The sequence below is a fragment of the Falco punctatus genome (assembly GCF_963210335.1).
Source record: "Falco punctatus genome assembly, chromosome: 3".
NCBI lineage: Eukaryota > Metazoa > Chordata > Aves > Falconiformes > Falconidae > Falco > Falco punctatus.
Genome location: NC_137582.1, coordinates 119,944,692 through 119,966,895, shown reverse-complemented (window position 1 = coordinate 119,966,895; position 22,204 = coordinate 119,944,692). Strand labels below are relative to the sequence as shown.

Genomic DNA, 22,204 nt, shown 5'->3' with positions numbered 1-22,204 from the left:
AGCAGCGTTTCAATGGCCAGCACTCAGTTCACACCCTTGCAATTGTATGCTTGAATAATTCCAAGAAAAATAAACTGGTAACTTGGGTAAAAATTTATTTTACATACAGACCATTGCAACTCAACTATTAATCAAGAGAAGTTATTTTTCCTTTACAGGAAGTGACCAGCTGGTCTGAGATTAACAGAAGTCTAAGCCTGAGAGCTGGGATTTTAGTTTGGAAATCAGATCTTGGGAGAAGGCTCCTTCCGAGCACCACTCAGTTCAGTGAGGAGCTGCAGGACTTTAACTGCAGGACAGCTGCACTGCACAGTGCTGGGAGCAGATCCCCAGAGTCAGTTCGGACCTTTCCACATCTGAACTTGCTGAGACAGATGATGGCTGGAAAGGTACCGACGCATTTCCAGTATTTTGTTCAGCTCTCAAACTAGAAATGAAACAGCACAATCTCTGTGAAGTACAAAACATCGAGTTACAGGGCAGCAGACGAACAGGACAGCAATAATGGTGTGGACCCTCCTAAGCTAAGTGTTCTACATGTAGCGGGTTCCTGGCCCAGTTCACACTATGGCCCTAGTTCAAATGGACAGAGTACAAAAAATACTTCAACCAATAATTAATTGTACTGGAAACAAACAGTCTACTAAAAAGCAATTCTTACTCTAGGTGCCAATGAGTCCTTAAAAGCAGGGAGGGGAGTGAGGAGCTGCACTTGGGCAGTGCTGCCAGGATCATTCACGCTGCTCCATTTTTACTTTGGGAGGTCTCAGGAAGGTCCTGTTTTTCTTTTCTTTCTTCCCCTTTGTATTTGCCTGGAAATTTCTCCAGCTGTCCACACGACCATCTCGACTTTCCTGGGAACAACAGAGAGGAAGAGGAGAGTTAAGAAGTGGAAGAGCCAGAGAACGAGCAGTACATACCACTTTCAAGAGATCAATAGCAATTTCCCCCTTCCAGCATGCAGCACCCTGGCAGCCAGGGTGAAAAGCCACTGCGAAGAGCCAGAGCGATAGATGAAGCACAGTGGAACTACAAGTGAGCTCACAAACACCACTATAAGCACTGTGCAGGTTTCTCGTTTCAGAAGCAACCAGCTTGGGTTGTACGGTCTTGACTAGAGCCTGCTGAATCCTCTGGTGTGCAAAGGAAACAACAAACCTCATCTCCACTGGATGTTCCTAATCCATCAGCGCAGAACGTGCCATTTCCTTACTGTGTCCCACATCCTTGAGATGGCTCTGCTTGTGCTGCAGCTTGGAGGCAGGGAAAAGAGACAAGGAAAACCTACTACTGTCTTATCTCATGCTTCTTGCCCCAAGCTTCATCACAAAGACACAATGAGAAAAGGTCTCTGATCCACTCTTTTCTCCTCTCCCTGGCCTACCGGCAGAGCAGCAGAAATCCCTCATGGGGAAATAAGGAAAGAAAACCAAAACCTACCAAACAAAAAAACCCTCACGCCCCTCCCACAAAGCCAACTTACAATCCCTACAGGCTGAAGATTTCACAGCAGGACAGAACAAGTCCAGGGATGATCCAGTTCACAGCATGGGATCCATACTCAAGGCCCATCTGACCAAGCTATAAATACTGGGGCTGCACTCAGGCTCTGGTGACAATACCTGTCTGCTTCGCTCCCCTCCTTCCCCATGGCAGGACAGGGAAGGCCAGACACTAGGAGTGATCTGCAGGATGGGGCAGAGTGCACCCTCAGCAAGTTGGCAGATGACACAAAACTGGGAGGAGAGGCCGCTGGGCCAGAGGGCCATGCCACCATCCAGAGGGACCTTGGCAGGCTGGAGGAATGGGCTGACGGGAACCTCATGCAGTTCAACAAGGAGAAGTGCAAAGTCCTGCCCCTGGGAAGGGAACAACCCCTGGCACCAGCACGTGCCGGGGGCTGCCTGGCTGGCAAGCAGCTTGGTGTTCTGGTGGACATGAGGCTGACCATGAGCCAGCAACATGCCCTTGCTGCAAAACAGGTGAATGGTGTCCTGGGCTGTGTTAGGCAAAGTATTGCCAGCAGGTTGAGGGAATTGATCCTTCCCCTCTGCTCAGCACCAGTGAGGCCACCACTGGAGTGCAGTGTCTAGCACTGAGCTCCCCAGTGCAAGAAAGACGTGGACATACTACAGAGAGTCCAACGAAGGCCACAAGGAAAATTAAAGGACTGGAGCATCTCTCATGAGAAAAGGCTGAGAGCTAGGAATGTTCCGCCTGGAGAAGACAAGGCTCAGGGGGATCTCATCAATATGTACCAGTATCTGAAAAATGGTGGAAAGATAACTGAGCCAGGCTCTTCTTGATGTCCAGTGCTAGAACCACAGGCCATGGGCACAAACTGAAACACAGGAGGCTCCACCTGAACATCTGAAACATGTTTTTATTGAGGGTGACCGAGCACTAGAACAGGTTGCCCAGAGAGGTTGTGGAGTCTCCATCACTGAGGATATTAAAAAGGCATCTGGACATGGTCCTGGGCAACTCAATCTAGGTGGCCCTGCTTGAGCAGGAGGGTTGGACCAGGTGGACCTGAGAGGTCCATTCCAACCTCAACTATTCTGTGATCACATTTTTGCTAGGAATAAGAAGACTGTATGGCAACTTCAGTTCTAACCTACTTGTCTCCCTACAGTTTGTTGGTGGAAGCTGTTCTTGAAATTACCAAGAAAGCGAATTTTGAGGGAAAGTAGATGTTCCAGCCTGGTCCTTGTAAAATATGTCAAGATATAATTCAGCTCCCAAAGCAGCCTATGAATAGCTTCTAGAAACAGCAGGCAACCACTTGGATGACACAGATATTCCTATGAGGATTCAGAAGTACTGCAAAACATACACAAGGGACAAAACCTACAGGTCTTTAAGGTAAAGAGACAGGATCAGAACTAAGATACAGTATGCAGACAAGGATTGGAATCACCTGGAACAGGAGAGCCCAGAAGAGCAGTGCAGAGGTACAATGTGAGCGCCTTTAAAGGTTGGGATTTTTGTGTTGGGATTGTCTGGTTGTTTTGGTTTCTTTTAAACTGAAACTGCACCACAACTGCAAAATACCAACTTAATTTTTTTTTCTTACAGTTTAAATATCATTCAAAGCAGCAACACACATACTCCTTAAGGATGCATTTTAAAGGCAGTCACTGAATTAGCACACACACAGGAGCAGCTAAGAATTCATTTGTTATTTTGCCTTCAATCACTCTCTCTCAGTGATGGTCACAAGCAGAAATAAGCTTCTTATTCTTGTGTATTCCCATGACGCATTTTGGACATGAACACCTGGCTTTGCCACTGCCTTTTCATGTGGATTAAATGGTCACCAACAAGGCTCTGGAGAAAACAGGTGCAAGTGCTGAGGTTCAGCTGTCTAGGACTGGTTAAGGACGTGCAGCTCCACTTTCCACAGGATGCCAGTCCAGCTCGCATGCTTCTCTCCCGGATACCCTCTTTTTTAAAGTCCTCTTGAACTGAGGAATAGACTGCTACCCACCTTTGGATTAAGTGAACAATCTAGCTCATCTTTTCATGAGGTCCTGCACACCATTACTGACTTCTTTCCTGCCTTCCACCCACCACATGCCACAAGACTTCGCCTCTGGTGTGTAATGAGGGGAGAGTTACAGGCTAGATCAAATATTTTGGCAGGTTGTAGGTGTGACCCCTAGAATAGCAGCACAACAACCATAAAGCTACTTCTGATACTCCTAAACCCTGAATACAACGTGGAAGGGTCAAAGGGAAGTGACTGTCATTCACATGTCTGACATTCACAGGAGGTACAGATTCCCTGAGTGTTAGCAACCAGGCTGAAAAGTACCGATAACCGTCCACACTAGTGGTTCAACAGCTGCCGGATTAAGTTTTACTGGTGACCAGTGACCTGGGCTAAGCAGCAATTCAAGTTTCTGGCTAGGGACAAGAATGAACTGCTGACAGAGCTGAGGAATACTGTATCGTAATCTACCAGACCTGTTTGGGAAAAGCCCTATCAGCGGGCTCTTCTCCCCACACGAGGACAAAAAAACAGGCTTGTGCACGATCTTTTACCAAGTGTCTACTTAAACTGTCTTATAGCACCTGCAGACGAAAGGTCTCTCCCTCCTTTAGGGGCATTCCCTGCAGCATGGCCAAGAATCACTCAGGCCTATCCTGTAAGTTAAGCTGCTGATTACCTCAAAGTTCTTCTGCCATTCTCGCTCTCGTTTAGCTTTCTCTTGTGCCTCAATTTCCTCTTCCCTCTGCCGCTTCCTGGAAAGGAAGCCACAAAGAAGCCGTGAACACATAAACACCTACTTTAAAGAAACACAGTAATACTTTGAAAACTCTCAGAAGGCTCTTGTGATTTCTTGGCAGATTAAAGCGCTTATCAGAAAAGATAAATATGTACACCTAAGATAGCAGAGCAAATACAGTTTTATTACAAATCTGGAAAAGCAACAACCAGGAAAGACGGTTTGGCACCACTGACAGCATTCATGGACTTAATTATTGAGTCAGCTTCTCTTGCTCGGCAAAACAAGTTGCACTCCATAACTTTAGCTGTAAATCTCTGAAACTGTTGAGAATACACGCTTTGAGAAGTTAATAAGCACCTGAGCACGCAAGGTAAGAATGACATTCTTTCCCCCCCTAATTTTAATCTGTAATCAAAAATAGTGCCCTGCAATCATCTCCCAGACTGATTTCACTGACCAGTCGAGAAACTCTGCTCTATGAAGTGCATCCACAGTGAGCACTCAGGCAACATGTGATCAAAACACTTAAAATAGTTCAGGATCACACATGGCACAGGGTATCTCTGAATTACAATTAAAAGTCAATTATTTGCATGCTAACAACATGCAGATATGTGTCACCATTTAACTGTTTTGGCTGGCCTCTCAAGGGGGTCCCTCTTGCTCTCTACAGCTCCCTGACAGGAGGGTGTAGGTGGGGTGTGTGTCAGTCTTTTCTCCCAGATAACAATAGGCAGGACAAGGGGAAACGGACTCAAGTTGCGCCAGGGGAGGGTTAGATCGGGTGTTGGGAAACATTTCTTCACTGAAAGGGTGGGCAGGCACTAGAACAGGCTGCCCAGGGAGCTGGGGGGGTCACCGTCCCCAGGGGTGTTTAGAAAACACATAGATGTGGTACTCAGGGACACTGTTTAGTGATGGACTTGGCAGTGCCAGGTTAACGATTGGACTTGATGAGCTCAAAGTTCTTTTCCAACCAAAATGATTTTACGATTCTGTAAGAGTACATAAGATACCTATCAATGTCTTAAATACAGGAGGGCAAGTTTCCTGTTTGCATTTCTCAAGCACAGAGGTCTACAACCCACAGGCTGCCCAGAGAAGTGGCGGAATCTACATCACGGAAAGTCAGCTTGACAGGACCCTCGTTAATCTAATCCAAGGCCCCGCTTTCAGCAGGAGGTTGGACCAGATGATCTCCAGAGGCCCGTTCCAACTCGAGACTTTTTTAAGACTCTATGATTCCTTATCTTCTCTGAGAAAGCATGAGAAGGGATGAAGAGCCTGAACTACACAAGCAGAGTGTTGCTCGTACCTTTCATGCATTTCTTTTGCTTCTCTTTCTTTCCTCTTTATTTCCAGTTCAGCAAAGAGCTTCATTGTCTGTTTGTATACAGCTTGTTTGAACTGTAAAACACAAACCCAGTGTCAAAATAATGCCCGTTAACAGAGCAGTCTAACTTACATAAAATGTAAGAAGCATAAAAAGAATGTGAACCATATGTATGTTTACATAGTCCCAAATCCTGCCTTGACAGTAGTCGGTAGCAGTGGCATATGAAAACGCATGAAACACTGGTTAGATTCTTGCCCTGACACCAGGAAACAACTACTCATTAGTCTCACATTAGTCTCTTGTCTTCACGAAGCTGTGCCTAAATAGAACTGTTCATTTCAAGCTCTCTTAGTCTTCTGTTAAGTCTTGCAATTTTTTTGACAAAAACCAGAAAATTCATCACTGTTCAGATACTAATGCCCCAGTGGGCCTTCTCGATGTGTTGTAAAAGTCTAGCATTGGCCTTCCAGTTCCAGGGAACATCAGTATACTTAAACCAAACTTCATTACTAAAGAACAGCAAGAGACTTCTGAAAATCAATGGAAAATAAGATGTTTAAGGGGCTACTGTGGTGACATTAAGAGGAAAAAAACACTTTGTAGTAAAAAGAAAGGTGATGACTATAAGACTAATGCTATCAGTGTTTGATAATTACCTATCATTCTGTTAAAACCTCTAATATCACTTGACTTTTTCAGACTAGAAACCAGGTAAGAACTATGTTATGTCATGCCTTTTTTAATAAAAGTGATTTGTGGCAGAACAGCACATCTGTCCTCGAGTGCTATATGGAAGACACAGCCAAAACAGCTCTTACTACAAAATGTCACTAAAAGCACATTTCAGACATGCTGCAGTGGGTTCTATATATGCCTTTGCTGGCAGCAAGAATGCTACAGTTCCAGCATTCAGAACACAAGAAATTCAATTCAAAAAAGACTGTATAATGTGCGAGCAACGAAGACTTGCTCCAAGAAGAGAACAGGGTATTTTGAATAATATAATCTCATGATCTATTTAATCTTTACACTGCAGTTAAACTATTTTCTAAAATATACAGGTATTATCCAACACATGGTACTCTACAGTGGCTTATCGGAGTTTGTTCTTCAAGTGCAAAGATTTACAACACTCTTAAGGCCAATAAATACTTCTGTACTGGTTTTGACTCCTAATTCCTTGAAACACATTTTGTACTCCCCAGTTTCTCTGAACAGTGCATGACTTACAACTTCAGGATCATCCTCTTCTACAGTGGGAGGTTTTCCATCTTTCTTCAACTGCTTCTTTTTTTCTTTCACCTAAAGATTCAGAACAAAGATAAAAGCTTAAAAAGTATAATTGTATCCAAGTAGTTCTGCATTCCTGCTTCACTGTGTGGGAAGAACTCTGGACGACAGGAAGTTCTTGATTTGGATCAATGTTTTATTTTAGACCAAAACACCCTGGTCCTAGGTCCAGACAAACACATACAAGATGACTATCACATTAACCGTAGTTACTAAAAATACTATTTTACATACTATTCATTCAACATAATCCCTTTGTTGGTTATTTTTTGTTTTATTTTTAAGATATATTCGTATCTAATATACACCATCCAAAACAGCAGGAAGCTTGTCCTGCTCTGCAATACTCAAAAGAGTAAAAACAAGCAGAACATAAAAGTGTTCCTTGGTTTAGAGTTTTCACATATCATTCACTTTCTCAAGCTTGTTCTGTTTTAGTCTACCCACATCACGCAACTAACTTTTTGGTCAACGCAATACAAGCTCCTTATCTTATAGATCATTTCCCCCAAAACTTCCCAGTCTCCTGCTGTCATCATCTACTTTCTTCCACCTACAGATATCTGAACTGCATCATTCATTCACAGACTTGAAAAAAAAAATATTTAGGTCAGATCATGTGGTCTGACCTAATTATTTCAAGTACTGAATTTCACTGAATTATCTTGCACTGGGCTCAACAGCAGTCTTGGACAAACCACGTTTGCTTATGCCATAAAGAGCTCAGAGTTCACCTGCACAGCTCCATCACAAGTCTTCCTCAGCTCACGTTTTAATGACACAAACATGCCACAGGCATAACAAAAAGAAAATTATGAACAACTGATTACCACCAACCCCCACCCCAGACATTCCTATGGAATACTTACAGTGTGTTCCACATATTCTTTTCCTGCTTGTATCACATCCAAGGCCCTCTTCTTTTGCTCCTGATCTAGCAGCAACTTGTATGCTTTATCTACAGCTAATGAAAAGCATCAACATTAATAGCACCAGTAGTCACATTCACAAGGCATCACAAGACTGCTATTTGTTGACCATACAAATTTTGCTCCCTAAAATCTGGCAAGTTTGGTTGGGTTTAGGGTTTGTTTTGTGTTTTTAAATACATCTAGGTAAGTGATACCATGATTAATCAAGTAAGTTCTGGGGTACAGTAATCGCAGAAACTGTCAGATACTTTTTGGAGTTAGCAGGGTGAAAGTATCAGTCCTAGCAAGTGATGTAGTTACAGGGCATGAGGGAAGTGTAAGGTGCGTAATGGCGTAACGCAAAGCATACGCCTAAACCCATCATACTACTTCTGTCGTAGGGTCTTTGAATGAAATCTAATGCACAGATTGAACAGTTTTTCTTCAACAATCTCAAAACCCCACAGACTTGTTTGTCCCCGTTGCGAACTGTCGATGCAATTACTGCCACCTGGTGACATTTTCTGCTGAAATGCCATGAAATGCCATGCGAGAACTGCTTCTCCCTCATCTGAAGCACCTCTACAGCAGTTCTGCCCACCTGTGGGGCCCCCACCCCTAAAAAACCTTTAAACCAGCTACAGAAAAATAGCAGTCCAACTACCATCATACACTGGCACAGAAAAAGGGTGACAGCATTACCTTCAAACGCCTTCTGGGCTCTATCTGCATCATCTTGATTTTTGTCTGGATGCACCAATATTGACAACTGCAAGGAAAAGGATCTAGCGATCAAGACCATTTTAAAAGATCAAGAATATTTCAGATTTTTTGTGATAGGAAGGAAATAGTCTCAGATAGAAGGAACCACAGGGGAACATATTCTTTTGTATACAGACAAATCAGCTGACAGCATGTGGAAGTATGCATCAGTAAAACCTTACAAAACTAATACAAACCTTGTAATAAACAGGCTGTCTGAGAAAAACTGCTACAGTGCCTGGGGCTGATACGAACCCCTTGGTCATGCAAGTTTTATATCCTTGGTCTGAAGAAGAAACAAACCTACAAAGATCATCCTCAAAGTTTACCTTCTACTCAACAATGCCTCCTAAGAAGTTCGCCAGTATACCTAAGGCTGTCCAAATATCTGTTTAAAAAGAATGGGGAAGTTTTTCTTTAGGCTCCTTTACTGAAAGTTAAGAAAACTCCTTGCTGTATTCTCTATCCAGCAGAGACAGGACATTGATCACCATCATCTTTAGGGCAACCTTAAGTGGGCTGGGAAAGCACACGTCTTCCACCTTCCTTTCCAACTTTCCCCACATGGCTTTTTTTTCCCCTCCCAGACCTCTTGTTTTTGCTGTTGCTGCACGGACTGTCTAGTTTATCTGCATCTTTCCTAGTATAGCGCTCAAAACCAGTCACAGTGCAGCAAATGAAATTGCATCAGTGCCAAAGAATGCAAAATAATTACTTCCTGAACTCTGCAGATGGCACTTTCTAGTTCACTGGAAAAGGGTCTGCCCCCGGTCCTGAACAGCAGCGTGCTGCTGATTGACTCCATCATTTGCTACAGTCAATGTCTTTTTCCTTCTGTTGGCTGTTCCACATTCTGTATTTAGTGTTTGATTTCAATACACAATTCCATGCACTTTTTTCATTTCTTTGCATTGACTTCAAACCATTTCCCTGTAGTATTCTATCAGCCTAAAGCTATGACAGCCCCAGTTTATTGATCTGCAGAACTGAGAAGTCAGCAACAGACTAAAAGGTTATCCTCCCACTTCCCACACAGGGCAGTAGCCCATATCCCATCACCAACCTGGCAGGCACGTCTGTCTGTCAGCCAGCACAGCTTCCTGCCTACAGACAATTCTTGACATTTACAACACTAATTCAGGTGGGAGGCTCCAGCCCTCCAAATACCGTGTTTCTTTGCTGCATGCACCAATAAAACTCAAATTTCTGCTGCAGATGTGTCAGCAGACAAAGTCTCGTGTAACATTTCCTGCATTGCGTGGGACATGCAGACAGGTCAGTGAGCAGGGCTGCTCAATGTAACCCAGCTGCTAAAAACGACCACTGAAATCCTTAAAGAAACTTCACAGAAAATACACTCTTGGATCCAAGTCCATGTATTTGAGAAAAATACCTTTTCTCAGTTCTTCTGACAAAATTTGACCTTCTCTTTGAACTGAAGTTCAATTAGTTGATTATACACAGGCGTATCAGTTTGCAATAGCCCCATCCCACACTTGACAGGCAAAGAAGTATACCATGCATGGACCAGGGATGCTTCTGCAGCTCTCCTCTTATTGATAGATTGTTCTATGCATTACTTCCCCAAATGGCTACCCACTCTACCCTGATATAGCTTTACCATCATTTCTCTCATTCCCAAGCACAGCTGCACAATCTCTACAGAGCTTCTAGTTTTCTTCCAGAGGTGCAAAAGCCAAATACCTGCCGGAATCTTTTCTTTATCTCTTCATCTGTGGCTTCAGGATCCATCTGCAGTACCTGAAAGAGACCACGAGAGCACAGCAAGTTCAATGATACTCCCCATGTTTCAGGTTCCTGGTAGCAAGCTCTACACGCTTGGTTCACTGGTGTAGAGACACAATGCCAGAAAGCTCCCCCCGTCAGGGTGCTGTTTCAGGAGATGAATTTTCACCTAGCAAACCAGAAACGTTTTGAGAGACACCATGTTTGGGACATTCTGCTTTTAGCCATGCTAGATTCCTCTGACTGCACCAGTGTCCTTTCCACACTGAAGTCTTATGTAGACAGCTGCCATCCCTAAATAGCCACAATTGGTCTGAACCTTCAGCCAGTCCTGTAGCAATGCCTAGTTTGGCAGAAATGGAAGCATATGGCGACTTTGGGGCACTGTCAGATCATTCATAACTGAGAACTTTGGGCAAGAAATGTACTACTTTGTAAGAATTTATTGATTTTATCATTTTGAAAGACAGGAGGGTTTTACTGTCTGGTTTCCATGAACGAGCCCACCTGTCTATGGATCTTTAGGGATGCAGCAGAGTTTAGGAGCTCTTCTGTGAATTAATTTACTGAACAGAAGTCCTAAGCAACAAGTGAGCCTACTCAATGGAGATGCATGGTAGTCTGACACTGAGAATCTGTAAACAAAAAGCACTCTCTTGCAGGAAAGCTACCGTCTACTTCTAAATGGCTTTCTTAATTTACTCTCCAAGTCAAGTACTACAGTCTACACAGCACCGAACACTATCAAGGTGAATCTGCCAACTGATCTGGCTGACCAGCTCTAAATTGGGACTACAAAAGGCACTCGAGACTTTAAAAAGGCAGACAAAGATGGTATCAGGAAGGAAAACAAACCGGGAAAGCCAGCTCCAGATGAACACCATACTGTTTTATCCACTGTCTTCCTCAGTTTTTATAGTCATCAGGACTTCCTAACTGACTGCAACTGGAATCAAACCATGTAATGTGTGAGAGAATTATCCGTTTTCCAGTGACTCCTCAAAGATCGCTCACTAGCGTGAAGAGTGAAAGTTCTTCTCTCATTCGACGCACTATGCAGGTTCAGTGGGATGAAGATCCAAAATAAAAGACACAACTAGAAATGCCACGTCAAAAGTGCTCAGAACAGGACCTGACAGGCATGCCACCTATAGCCATTATAGTCTCATTCAGAAAGTACCTAGCATTAACCCGCCAAATCTTCTAGTGTTGTTGCACAAAGGAAATGTGTCAAAAGAATATAGTTTGTGCCTGACATAAAACAGTGAAAAAGAGAGCAGGAAGACACACACCACCTTTCTGTCTTCTGTAAGCCTTCTGCACAGTAATGTAGAGATATTTTTCTTTCTTTATGCTCCATCTTTTTACTGAAATAAATACCCAGTAAATCTGGAAGTTGGTATACACAGTCAGAAGAAGGAAGGATAAAACATTCAAACTAACCTCAAAAGGGTTCAGGTTGAAATAGGAAGATCCAGGTCGGGTCAGCCTGTCAATTTGGTTTTTTGATGTTAAAACAGAGTCACGTTTTTCGATTTGTTTTACCTGAAGAACAAGAGAGATCTCTATTAACTGACCGTCACGATGTGCTTACCTGTGCTCCCACGCGATTACTTAGACCAGTCATCATCATTCCATGCTACAATTCACAATACCTCTTGCTCATCCCAGGTCTGTAGTTATTTGACTCAAGTGCCAGCAGAGTACATCTTTCCAGACTTCTCTACCGCATGACAATATTTTTAACATTGTACTTTATAAAGAACCCTAGAAAGCACTCCTGCCTGTCTCTCCCATGGCTGGCTCAGCAGTTGTGGTTTTTCCCCTCACCTTGCTCCTACACTGGCAGTGCCACAGTGACTCCTTGGGCACCTACCCCCCCACCACTGTTGACCCCCCACTGGCAGGTCAGCCCATAAACACCTCCAGTGATACCGGTGCAAGTACCCGAGACCACCACCTTCTGACCACAGGTGGTCCAGCACAGTTCAGTTCTGTAGGTATTAGGCCAAAACAAACCCTGCATCGCATGTCAGGCTTGTCTTTATTTAAAAAAAACGGCACCCACCACGGCGGTACTGCCTGTCCGCCGGCAAGCTCAGGGAAACGCACACAAGCTGCGCACTAAGTCGTGGAGCCCTGCACGGGCTGGGGGAAGGGGCCTCACACCCCGTGCCCGCGGGCACCCTGCCCACCCGGGGGGCTCGCACCCCGTGCCCGCGGGCACCCTGCCCACCCAGGGGGCTCACACCCCGTGCCCGCGGGCCGCCTGCCCACACAGGGACCGGGCGCCGCGGGGGAGGCGGGCACGGAGCGGGCGGCGCGCAGCTCCCACCGGCTCGGTGCGAGGCAGTGAGGCGCGGGCCGCACGCCGGGGCCCTGCCCCCGGGCCCAGCGGGGCCCTTCGGAGGGCGGCAGAGGCCGGCGCGCCCGGAGAACGCCCGCTCTCCCCGTGCCGGCGCCTGCCGCCGGCCCGCCCCGGGCGCCGCTCGCCCTCCGCCCGCCTGTCGCCGCAGGGCCCGCACCGGCCAGGCCCGGGGCCCGGCGCGTTCCCCTCGGGGCGGCCCGGCGCCGCGCGGCCCGCCAGGCCCCGGCGCTGGGAGGGGAGGCCGCCGGACGCCGGGCGCGGGCGGACAGGGCCCGGGGGGCGGGGCCGGGCCGCCCCCCGCCGCGGCGGCGCCGGTACCTCGTTGTAGAAGGTGAGGAACGCCTCCTCGGCGGCGCCCCCCGCCCCAGGCTCCCCCGCCGCCGCCGCCATCGCCAGCACCACGTGATGCCGTGCGCACACACGTGAGCACGGCGGCGCCCCCGGCACGTGACCACCGCGCGCGCCACGGCGGCAGGACCCGCCCCCGCTGCCCCGCGGTCCCGGCCGCTCCGCCCGGGGTGTGTGCTCGGGGCGGGGGCCGGAGCCGCCGCGCCGCGGGGCGGGCGAGCGCGGCCAGACCGGACCCGCCGGCCGCAAGGGCCCGGCCCCCAGCGCTGGGCGGGCCGCGGAGCGCCGGGCGCGAGGGCTGCGCATGCGCGCGCCGTGACGCGTGGGGCCGTGCCGGGCCTCGTCCGCGCGGCGCTCCAAGGGCAGGCGGCGATGGCGGCGGTGGCGGCGGCGGCGCGGGGCGGGCTGCGCGGGGCCCTCGTGGCGCAGCAGCAGCGCTGGAGCTCGGGCTCGGGCGCCGACCAGGTGGGTGCGCCCGTCGCGGGTGCCCGGTCGCGGGTGCCCGTCGGTGCGGGCCGTGGGTGCCTCCTCCACCACCGCCGTCTCTCCCCGCAGCTGGGCGAGCTGGGCAAAGGCGCCGGGAAGGGCGGCGGCGGCGGCGGCGCCATCCGTGAGGCCGGCGGTGCCTTTGGGAAGAAGCAGGCGGCGGAGGAGGAGCGGTACTTCAGGTGAGCGCGGCCCCCACCCCGCCCCGCAGCCGGGATCCCCCCGCACACACACAGCCGAGACGCCCCCCCCGCAGCCGAGCACCCCCTCACACACAGAGCCAGGACCCACGCACACACAGCCGAGCCCCCCACAGACACGCAGCCGGGACCCCCCAGGCGCACACAGCCGGACCCCACACGCACAGCCAGGATCCCCTCTGCAGCCGAGCCCCCCCCCCCCCACACACACACACAGAGCCAGGACACACACACCCACACACGCACACACAGCCGAGCCCCGCCACGCACACAGAGCCACAGCCGAGCCCCCCCACGCATGCACAGCCAGGACCCCCCCTGCCGTGCGGGTGCTGCAGCTCGCACCGTGCTCTCTCGCAGGGAGAAGGAGCGGGAGCAGCTCTCTGCCTTACGGAAACACCATGAGGAGGAGATCGACCACCACAAGAAAGAGATCGAACGTCTGCAGAAAGAAATCGAGCGCCACAAGCACAAGATCAGGCAGCTGAAGGACGATGACTAAGCTGATGCTGTTGCTGAATGTCCATGGCTGGTACAGACCGTGGTGTGTAACAGCGCTGACTTTGTGCTTTGGCCAACGTAATCCAAATTTGTCCAGCTATACTGTGGTTTATGTCAAATGCGACAATGTCAAATAAACTACTCACTGGCTTTTTTTCTCTTCAGTAACTGTTTAATGAAAAAAACATAATAACCCACTGTCTGGTTTTAAACCTCCTTGACCTTCCAAAATAAGGATATACTCTTCAATAGGCAGTCCGATGCAGAACTTCACTATTTGCTTTAGGTTTATTTGAAAGAAACAATCCCTTATACTTACAGTACCTGTCCAGAGGCCTGTTCACACAGGAGTAGCTTTGTCTCAAGAAAACTGTCACTGTGGTTTAGGGGGGAGATGGCTCTCCACACTGAACTAACAAGAATGTAAAAAACCAGGGGAGGGGGTTGCCCTTAGTGTTCAGTGCCATGAACAAGAGAGGAAAAATACTATTCTATGTTACGGAGATTTCACTTGTGGTGGTGCCAGGTTCTCAGGTGCTTCCAGGAGCTCAACAAGGCAGCTGAGATCCTGAGCAAATGTTCTTTTCTGCAGAGACTTTGTAATTGCTCAGTAGTGGGGTTTTTTTCTGTCTCTAGTTCTCTATGTTCCTTATCAAAGTCCCTTTACAAAGAAGGATGAGTTAAGATTAATTTTATGTAGGTTTGGTTACTTTTGCAATTTTCATATAAGAAATTCATCGTAAAACATCCAGCAAGTAATCTATTGAAATAGTGCAGCCTTACTGCACTAAGCCCTGACAAGACAGGGATTTTATGTAATGAGAGCAGGCAGGTAAGGAAACAGCCTTTCCTTCTGCACCTGCACTGTTGTGTCTGTAAGTCTGCCTGAACAGGCTGAATTTCTGCCCCTGCTAAAGCCTGGTGTATGTTGCGCTGCAGTGAAGCTGGACTCGGGGGAGGAGTGGCTGGAACTGCCCTGACTGAAACGGCAGGAGGCAAGTTGGAGCCTTTGATGCAGAAAGTGTTTTGACAAGGGTGTGACTGGCTGGCTGAAGGTGTCCCAGTTTCTCCTGTGTTAACTGGTACAACCCCAGCCAGCTGCTCCCCTTGGGCCACTTTCCCCTGTGGAACATGGCAGCTAGTGGTACATCTTGTCTACAGAGTAAATGACAGCACTGTTGCTCTAATGAAGAGTCCGTGCCATAAGAAGCTCTTGTTTAATGGAAATGTCATCCATGTGCTCGGCCGTGGAAGGCAGGCTGCGCTGTGGAGGATGTGGTTGCCTGGCTCTGCTCAGCCTGTGGAAGGTGGTGTTGCAGCGAGCTGTGCAGAGGGGAGGTCGTGTCGAGCCATCACTGGGGTCCATCCCTTTTAGTCGGGGCTGATTAATGTGAGCCAAAAATACTATCTCCCCCTCCATACCTCCCCAGGAACATGAAACCTGGTGGGAAGAACTGTCATGAAAAGCTATATACTATTGACCTGTTTAGTTTATACCCATTTAAAAAATAGAAATTTTTTACTCATTTGAAAAATCTTTTTCCCATTGTATCTGTCAGCTGGTTGGCCTCCCCTGAAAGCTGTGGAGTCACTAGTGAGATATCCCTACAAAAGACCAATTCCTTGCAAGCGCAGCTACAGTAGACTATGGAATAGCTGAAATAAATATTAGGACAACTATATTCTGAAGGGAATAGACAAGGGCTTAAATTCATGGCTTTGTGATTTACTTTGCATTTCTGTGCACCACTGAAATCTTACCTGTGCTGCCGTGCAAGCTGAGCTGCAGAGCCTCTGCCCGAGCACTGGTAAGGGGGAGGGGGTTTGCGGTGACCCCCTGTGAGGGTGTTGTGATTTGGGCCGCTGTGAGCGGCTCAGTTTTGCACAAGTTTCAGCGTGGCTCCTATGCCAGTGAATGTGCTGGGTCCCTCACCACGTGCTCATAAACCCATCTCATCTTCTGGAGGGAAATGTCTAGTTCAGTCACTGCTTTGCAGTCACCCTGAATTTCTGTCAGATTAGGGCAGTGGAAGGACGCGTGATGAGGACAGGCAGCTGTAGATCTTGACCGAGCAGTCCCTTTCAGCAGCGCTTTGACTGGCAGACAGTGATTATAAAACCATGCCCCCCGACTACAGCTGCCCGAGAAGCTGAACGGATTAGCGATGCTGCTGTGTAAAGCGGACAGTCTCCTTCCTGCTTCCCCCTCTTGTCCTCCCTTTTACGCTCTTGATCTGTTGGACTCCCGGGGGAGTCAGTCAGCCTGTTGTCTCAGCAGCCTGCATTTTGGTTCTGAGCCCAACGAATCTTTTGCTAGGTTAGCAAGTTGAACGGCTTGTGGAATCCAAAAGTGCCAAACCCACCGCAAAGCAAACGTGAGAAGTGCTGAGGAGGGAGGGGTGTGTGTGGAGGGGGCAGTCTTCTCCAATCCCTCAGTGGGACCTTTGCTAAATTAGAAAGGTGTCTATTTTTATCCAGCTGGCATGATAATTGATTTTGCAGCCATCCTCCTACCAGGGATTCCACTTGGCTGTAAACCTTAATGCCCTGGGTGGTGTCTGTTCAATTTGTCCTCGTGATGAGGTTTCTCTGCTCTATTCTACCCACTGACCTCGTCTTCCAGGGAGTCCCAGTAACCTAAATGTGCCTGAAACCAGTTTGCTTTATTCTAATGGGGGTGACACCCTGGCCCTTCCTAGTATACAGGCACCATTTTATTTCCTGGGCAGTGCAAATCTCCCTGCCTAGCCAAGGGCCCCTCTGCTGAACTTCTCTCCAGAAACCACAAGCCCACCACCCACACATTCCGTGAGCAAATCAGCTCCTACAGGAGCTTCCAGCACCCTGGTCCGGTCACAGCACCCTAACCCTTCCCTTGTGCTGGTTCTGGTGCTCATTAAAACTTTTCATATGCAGGTTCTGTTGCAGAAATGTCTTTCCCTTTTCCTCGGGGTGAGTAAGAAGAATGAGTTTGTGTGGCATCTGATCACTAGGAAAGGAGGCTCAAGGTGCATGTCTGAAGGGGACTTCTGCCTTTTACCAAAGGAGATGTCAAATCATCCTGGTTTGTGTAGTTTCATCGTCACTGCATCTCCTGAGAAATGTTTTTTTCTTCTATTAAACTTTGAACTGTCAGTCTCTGCAGTAAGTTACCGAACAACATGGGGTGTATGCTGCTTCTTACTGCTCCTTGTGATACAGCGATACCCCATCACAGGTGAGTATTGGATCCGGGGTGTTTTACGAAGCTTTTTCTTCCAAGTGGAGTGCAATATGGCAGTAACACCAGCTTGAAGGCTTGTGCCGTGTTTTTTCCACAGCTCCTTTGACAGCGCTTAGGATGAAAAATGTAAGAGAGAGGTCAATGTGCAAGATGTCTGAGTTACAGACAGACCTCTCACCAGAAGTATTTCAGCTACAAGAAGGCAGAGACGATTTAAGATGGTGGCATTTGGTCTGATGCACGTTTCTCCAACAGGGTTTGGTATCCTGGAGTGCACTGCAGTACTGCAGGGCTTCTGACCAGCTATGTGGACATTGGTGTGACTAGGAGGAGGCAGTTTATCTGGGGTTCAGTCATATACTTTCTGGGCCAGAAGATGGAGAGGTGCCAGCTATGGACTGCAGCCACTTCAGCGCATGCCGCTTGCTGTAGAACTCCAGAGTGGGAGTGCTGAGGGTAAAGCAGGATTACACCTCAGATCTGGGATGGTCATGGGGGGGTTAAGATGGTACAAGCTGTCTAGAGACCTTCCCATAACTCCCCTCCCAGTCCAGTGTGACCTGGAAGACAGGGATCAGCTGTCTTTTGGAAAGCAGTAGCTGCAAACTGCTGGCTCTTTTCAGGCGGTTCTGGTGTGGAGCAACCAAAACCTGAAGCTGATGTTTGAAACTGGTGAGGCTGCAAGGATGGCGCTTAGCTCAGACAACAGGCCATAGAGGGGCTTATTGTTCTGGTTTCCTCAATGCTCTGGAATGGTTGGTGGCCGGAATATCTTCCCCTCTGTCCCGCAGGCACAGGGGTACACAAAGGAAGGGATTCTTCTCTCTTCCCTGCCAGCCTGGTGCATCCTTGTTATTTGATTTTTCCTGAGGGCTGGACTGACCCCATTCACAACACCCAAACTCTCAATAGCCACCTACATAACAGATTCATGAAGAAAATACCTTACTTCTTGGAGTGACTTTTATGTCTCAATGAGATGCATATCCTCCCTTACCCCCAGATCCTCTGTCCATCTCTTGCTCCTGCAGATCACGGCCCAACGCTGCCTGGCCACTGCAGAAGCAGGAGAAGTGCCCTGCTCGCAGCTAAACCCCAGCTGGCAATTATTGCTGCAGCAAACAGAGGCTTCTTCCCAAGGCGCTTCATTTGTGTCGCATCCTACAAAAATATGACGGAAATTGCCAAGAATCCTTGGCTGAGGGGTGGGGACAGAAGTAACAAGAGGAAAGTGACTCATCCCAGATCTTCAGCAAGCTGGTTTTAGCACAAGATACCCGGGCTGCCCACTATGGTCTCTTTGGGCCTTTTTGTCACACTCCTCCTCCCCACTCCAGAGCAGAAAAGGGAAATTAGGTAGGATAAAGACAAAGCATATACTTAATTATGTTTTCCTAAAATCAAATACACTCGCTCTGTGCAAGGCAAAATAAACATGTGCAAAAAATAACATGGTAATAACAGCAGTATGGCCTCTGTAGGCAGAAGTTTTCCTGATAATTTCCCTGCTTTAGAGGGGGTGGAACACACTGCGGGCTTCCAGAAGGTTCCTCACTTGTAACTAAAGACTGTAGATTTTTTATTAAGACAAACCTCCTCCACTGGAAGCCTGGGCTTAGGTCAACACATGAGAAAAGCTACATGCAGAGCACTAGAAAACGATATGTTTGCTGGAGGCAGGCACATCCACACCATGTTATCCATGATAGCTGCACCGATAACTGGTCAGAATAAAAAAGTCTAAAGCACCAGAAAATGTCATATTCCATACGTATGTTAGCAGCTCGCACACAAGCTACAGCAGAGTCAATTCTGTCTGATGTGGAAACAAAGGAATTTCAGTACAAGCTTGGAAGAGGAGTGGCAGACTGACGGGAACAGGCTGAGCCTCAGCAAAACTCAGCCTCTGGCCATTAGCACAATAGCAGAGTGTCAACAGGTCGCAGGGTAAATACAGCTGCTGAAAAGCCTGATCCCTTCACCTCCTTTGCTCTGTCTGCTAATAGATATGCTCACCTGTTCCCCTGCCAGCACCCAGGGACTCCTGGGTGCTGAAGGAATCAGAAAAGCAGACAGCAGGAGCTAAGGTCTCACCTCTCCACTTAGCTATCGGCTGAGACTGGAGTACCACCATCACCTCCTGCAGTTCACGAGACTTGTTGCCTGCCCTCTCAGACTGATGCAAGACAGCTCTCTGCAGCAGAGCTTAACCTTTCCCTTGGTTCCAAGATGTTTTTTGTTCTCCCTCGCCTTGGCCCAGGACTAAATCAGGTTTTCTGCACATCTCTCTAGTTCCAACCCTAGAGAGCTGTAACTGGTATCATTGCAGTACTTTCTAGCAAAAATTTTAAATTACTCTTTATCCCAGAGCATCTAGGACCTCTTTGCAGGCTCATCTTGCTGCCTGGCACTGGACTAACCCTACTACCTGCATGCCATAGCTTGTTCCTGGTTGGTGTTCAGCGTTCAAATCATTTTGGGCTGAGGCTGTTGTACAGAGCATGAGACAAGACCAAACAACAAAGCGACTGCCAAAGCACACGCAGAAGCTAGGGCAGGTAGTAGCTGCATGTATTCTGGAGCAATATAACAGAACCTGGTCCATAAGCCAAAGGACTGAGGTCTACAGCCAGCCTGGAGCTCTGGTACCTTTGTACTAAATGGCAATACAACAGAAGATACCACCTTCTGACATCGTGCTGCCTTTAACAGGCAAGCACCCAGAGAGTAACAGCAGGGCAGGGATTGCTTATAGAAAGAAAGGATTGTAAGCCCCCAAAACATAGAGGGCAAGAAAATTCAAAAGTAAAAATGGAAGGAAAGGACCACCTTCAACTGAGGACAAAGAGCAGCACAATTCGAAACTAACAACCCATGCCCCGCTGGCATGGGCAGACAACCGCAAACGTACTGAAGGATGCAGACGTGCCTTTGTGTCAGAATTCAGTCAGGCCCATCACAGAGAACATATGTGCCGTCTGCAGCACACAGCAGCAAATTTTCAAACTATTTTCCTCAGTGTAACAAAGGTTCTATTGTCATATGAATCAAAGCTTACAGACCTCACCACAGCAAAAAATATCAGCTAGACTGCTCAATGGAACCAGTATTATAAGGGAAATAATTTCAGTATAGTATTGCAGTGAAAAAGTTACTAGCACTAGTTCCTCTTAAAGAACATGAGGTGGAAGAGTGGCAGGTTTTTGTTAATCCATGTCGAATTACCAATTCTATCTAATGAACACCGACTTAAAAATCGCTTACATTATTAATATCTTAACAGAAATACAGCATGCTAAAGTCCTGTACTGGCAAAAATGCATCAGGCTTAACACAAAATCTATATTGATTTTGGGTAGGAAATGAGAAGTACCAAAAAAGCTCTTGCCCCCAAACCTGCGCCTGCTAATGCTCACAACTATCTGCATATAATTAATTATCCACAAGGGGCTTGGGAAGTACCAATGCAGAACAGATGTGTCAGCACTGCCATCAAGGCTTTTAATTTTGGCAGTTGGTACACTAGGAATCTTCCTGCTGTAAGGTCTGGTAGTGCTCAACAACGAGAATGATTACACTGCCAGAAGTGTGCACGCCTCAATATACATTTTGCTATAGTCACATCATGTTCAGTTGCCAGCTGACAGGACATATGTCATTCGAACCCACATTTCACTCCTGGATACCATTACATACAATATTTTAAGAGCTTTTCAAGACACTTATTAAGCACCACAAAAGTGGCAGGTGCTCAGATCCCTCAATTCCTCTCAATTTTTGTGCTGTGAGAACTCCTTAAACCTATCGTTCTCAACTCACAGTAAAATAAACTGCTGCAGTGAACTCTGATGGGTAAGGCAGTGAACAGTTGTACCTCCTTCCATCTTCATGCCACAGTAGACCCTACATTCAGCAAAGAGCTGTCACTACTGCCAGATCTGGAGAGGGAAATCGCAGAGGCAGTGCTAATTTCACAAGAGAAGTGGCGTGTCTGCCACCAGACAGGTTCAGCAAGATGGGTTGAACACCTCCAACATCTGTACAAGTTTGCCTCTGACTTCTGGATCAGAAAGCTTCTTGTATTTACATCAGGCAACACATACAATTTTTACTTATGCTCCACATCAACAGGGATTGAAACATACATACTTAATACACCAATACGGGCAGTCTTTGGGAGGCATTTTGTAATTAAACTTCAGGAAGGACCTTCTCAGAGTCCCAGCATGACTTGCTTTTATTTCTTCACCAGACTCAAGAGGGGCGGTTGACACAACCACATACATACACACCATATGCACATCCACACACGGGGAATTCCCAGATTCCCTTTGCACGGTGCGCCGGGCCCGGGCCCAGCCATGCACACGTTTACTGTCACATTACACAATGGCAGGACAAGACGAAGGCAGTGCCACGTGGCTGGTGCCAACAAGCCAATTTCTCGAGACTCACATACTTGTTGCATCAAGTCTGCACTTGCATGGAGATGATCAGACAAGTTACATCTCATCACAGGTTAATTACAGAATAGCAGGCCCTCACGCTGGTGCCCTGAACAGGGTCCAAACCGCTGCTCCCGAGGCGGCTGCTGCCTCCCTGCTGAGGCGGGCCTGCAGGCCCACCGCCACACCGGGCTCACGGCATGACGCGACCCCAGCCAGCCCCGAGAGGCCCCGGAGCCGGAGGGCGCTGCGTCCGCAATGCCCGGCAGCCCCACGGCCCGGGAGCGCTAGCCAGGGCCCGGGAGAGGCTGGGCCAGGCCCGGCACAGCAGCGCCCTAACGAGCCCAGGCTAA

General features: G+C 48.0%; 2 protein-coding genes across 2 annotated transcripts; one reads left to right on the top strand and one right to left on the bottom strand.

The window, feature by feature from the left end:
• Positions 1-78: 78 nt before the first annotated feature.
• DNAJC8 (DnaJ heat shock protein family (Hsp40) member C8) lies at positions 79-13,302 on the bottom strand (the record flags this gene model as incomplete). The annotated part of the gene is made up of 9 exons (XM_080380720.1): positions 79-854; positions 4,173-4,248; positions 5,551-5,642; positions 6,802-6,873; positions 7,731-7,825; positions 8,475-8,541; positions 10,239-10,295; positions 11,724-11,825; positions 12,967-13,302. 9 exons carry the CDS (start codon positions 13,300-13,302, stop codon positions 732-734), a joined length of 1,020 nt encoding a protein of 339 aa, XP_080236846.1. The 3' UTR covers positions 79-731.
• Positions 13,303-13,324: 22 nt separating this feature from the next.
• Positions 13,325-14,347, top strand: ATP5IF1 (ATP synthase inhibitory factor subunit 1). Its single transcript, XM_080380726.1, has 3 exons — positions 13,325-13,461; positions 13,552-13,664; positions 14,043-14,347. The coding sequence occupies exons 1-3, from the start codon at positions 13,369-13,371 to the stop codon at positions 14,182-14,184; spliced, it is 348 nt and encodes a 115-aa protein (XP_080236852.1). The 5' UTR covers positions 13,325-13,368; the 3' UTR covers positions 14,185-14,347.
• Positions 14,348-22,204: the final 7,857 nt, after the last annotated feature.